The 3364-nt window shown below is 42.3% G+C and overlaps 1 protein-coding gene across 1 annotated transcript in view; it reads left to right on the top strand.

Annotated features, from left to right (window-relative positions):
- The first annotated feature begins 1164 nt into the window (after nt 1-1164).
- LOC125487684 (paladin-like) overlaps nt 1165-3364 on the top strand; it is a 91995-nt gene continuing 89795 nt past the window's right edge. The window contains exon 1 of the mRNA XM_048619759.1: nt 1165-1211. Within this exon, the coding sequence (XP_048475716.1) occupies nt 1165-1211 (47 nt within the window). The remainder of the gene's footprint in view (nt 1212-3364) is intronic.

The raw sequence follows: 3364 nt of genomic DNA, 5'->3' as shown, positions 1-3364 counted from the left end.
GCAGCTGTGAAAAAACTTTAGTGGAACTACATTTGGAGTATTGTATGCAATTCTGGTCACCACACTATTGGAAGGATGTGAAGGTTTTGGACAAGGTGCAAAGAGGTTTATGAGGATGTTGCCTGGCTTGGAATGTTTTAGCCATAAGGAGAACATGGACAAACTTGAATTGCTTTCACTTGAGCATCAGAGGATGAGGGGCAACCTGCTAGAAATAAATAAAATTATGTGAGGTATGGGTAGGATGGATAGTCAGAGTCTTTTATCCGGAGTGTAAATATTCAATATCAGATGGCATAGGTTTAAGGTGACAGGGGGGAAGTTTAATGGAGATGTGAAAGGAAAGTTTTGTTTTTACAGAGAGGATAGTAGATTCCTGGAAAGTGCTCCCAAGTAAGGAGGTAGAAGCAGATATGATAGAAACATTTAAGAGGCATTTAGACAGATGCAGAAACAGGCAGGGGATAGAGGGATATGGGCTATGTGATGGGATTAGTTTAGAATGGTATCACGGTCAGCACAGTCTGAAGGGTCTGTTCCTGTACTGTTCTGCGTTGTATGATATATTTCCAAGTCAGTATGTTGAGGTTTGGAGGGGACTTGAAAGTGGTGGATGCTATGCCCTCCTACACTCTTCATTGAACCAGGTTTGATTCCCTGGATTGATGGTAATGGTAGGGTAGGGTCAATGCCTGGGCCATGAGGTTGCAGATTGTATTAGAGTATCAATCTGCTGCTGTTGATGGCCCACATAGGGTATTCCTCACATAAAGGCATGACTTCATCTCCACAAGCACTGTGTGGTGGTCACCCTTAATGATAACATCATGGACAGATGCATCTGTGGCAGGTTGATTCATGGGAATGAGGTCACGTATGTTTTTCTCTCTTGTTGGTTCCTTCACCAGTATAGCCAGTCCAGCAACAATGTGCTTTAGGGCCCAAACAGCTCGATCAGTAGTGCTGCTGCTGAGCCACTCTTAGTGATCGATACTGAAGTCTCCCAGCCACAGTACATTCTGTGCCCTTACTATCCTCAGTACTTCCACCAAGTGGTGTTCAACATGGAGGAGTACTGATCCATCTGAGCCAAGTACTGAGCCAAGGAGGGACAATATATGGTAACCAGCAGGAGATTTTCTTGCCCGTGTTTGCTCTGGTACCATGAGACATAGGAAAAATCGCCACAAACATATTATGGCGAAGTCTCGGTGAGAAATGTGTAAACTGTTGCCCCAGTGCACCAAGCCTGCTTGACCCAAAGGGCACTGGGAAGGTTTGCAGTGCATTTCTGTCCAGGACCATTTCAGTCCGAGGGGGCAGACAGCGTCTTGCAGGGCTGGCTGACTTGATCTTTCAAAGTTGCAGCCTGATGTTCTCAGCATTCTGACAAGATGCTAGCCATAGAGGTGTGCACAAACAGAGGCAGGAGGCTGCCCAGATGATGCCATGAAAAATATTGTTTTTCTAATTTCAGCAAGGATTCATTATCGACAAGGAGGTGCAGTATCGCTCCTTCAAGTCCATACAAAGAACCTGTGGGCTTTTATGGATCCCGTCTCCATTCCAACAATGGCACCTGTTAAAAAGTCAACAAGTAAGGATTTAGAGGGATATGGACCAAATGCTGGCAAATGGAACTAGATTAATGTAGAATATCTGGTTGTCATGGACAAGTTGGACTGAAGGGTCTGTTTCTGTACTGTACATCTCTATGACCTCTTTTCTATAGCAGTCAAATTAATGTTATAAGGAAAAGCTAATCACCTTGGGCAGTGGAAGTCTGTAAAAGGACCAAAAAACACCAGAAATACTCTCCAGGTCTGTCAGCAAACGAGAAGAGAGAAACAGAGTTAACATTTCAAGCCAATAATTCAGGTGGGAACTTATTCCCCTCCACAGATCCTGGCTGAACTAGCACAAGTTTCCGACATTTCCTGCTTTTAATGATAAGGTCTGTTTTCTCAAATCCCCAATAGAGCTTGCCTCCGGCTCCAAGTCCAGCTCCCGCCTATTGGCATCAACATAATTCACACTAACCTTTGGTGGGAAGCAGATCCAAAACAATTCAAATGAGACCTAGCAGCTAAGATGTCTCAAGCCTCACAATGAATTCTCTCAGCTGGAGCTTTTTTCATGCTTGCTGCATCTCACCTCATCTGAACTCAATCTGATTTCATAACTGAACTCGTGAAAACATTAACTTATTCAAAATGCATTCACTGGACAGCTAAAATGAATCCTTAGAACTATTACAAAGTGTCCCCATACTTCTAACTCTTTAAAAAAAAGTGCAGTGTTCTTCCACAAAAGTGAATCTGCTATTCAGTTTAAAGAAGAATTGTCCCTTCCTTCAGGAATTTTTCCCACACATTTTTTGCTGTCTCATAATTATTTACTGGGACAACAAGCAAAATACATTTTTGTGTAAAAGATTTGAGCAGAGATCCTGTTACAAAGCAGATTTCATAAATGGTTTTACTTAGAGAGACGTTTACCTTTATACTCTTGTCAATCTAATAAAAAAAGGTTTGTAACACACGCTACCCTACAAGTCTTCCATGCTACATCTCACGCCATTCCTGGGAATGTGAGGGATACAGGACTACAGAGTGCCTGCAATTTGAGAAGTTTACAATACAGACGTAATTAAAGTTCAGCAGTATGGGTGGTCTTTCAGTATAAGCACAAGCCTGAATTAGACAAAATAGAACTGTGCAACTTTCCTGAATCGCTCTGAAATTGTTGCAAAAATTGCAACTGCATGTGTTAAGTTATCCCACCAGCTGGGTAACCAATACTCTTGAGTAAGACAATGGGTTCAAATTAGAATAGCAAATGCTTCTCTTAATCTTATTGTCAAGAGAATCACAATAGAACAATGGCTGTGAACAAAGGATTGTCACAGTCCAGTCTTTTGACATTTTTATTCTCTAACAGGAAAAGTTTGTACTGACTGCTGCTTCTAATTAGTATCAGTAATTGAGGTATTAGTATAGCAGTGTTCCCAACTCTGCGTTAGAAGTTGTAAGCTTGTTTTTTTAATTGCTTCGTGCGCTACAGGCATCCCTGGCTGAGGAAGGGTCACCAGACCCAAAACATTAACTCTGATTTTTTTCTTCACAGATGCTGCCAGATCTGCTGAGGCTTTCCAGCAACTTCTGTTTTTTTTTCCCCTGTATCTGGGAAGTTGTGAATAGTGCTGAATCATTGATGAACATCCCCACTTCTGAATTTCTGATGGACGGGTGGTCATGGATGAAGTAGCTGAGGATGGTTGGGCCAAGGACACTATCCTGAGGAACTCCTGCAGAGATGCTCTGGAGCTGAGATGACTGACCTCTAAGTAACACAATCAATTTCC

This window comes from Rhincodon typus, chromosome 3 (genome assembly GCF_021869965.1).
Source record: "Rhincodon typus isolate 14 chromosome 3, sRhiTyp1.1, whole genome shotgun sequence".
NCBI lineage: Eukaryota > Metazoa > Chordata > Chondrichthyes > Orectolobiformes > Rhincodontidae > Rhincodon > Rhincodon typus.
This window is presented reverse-complemented; position numbering and strand designations above follow the sequence as displayed.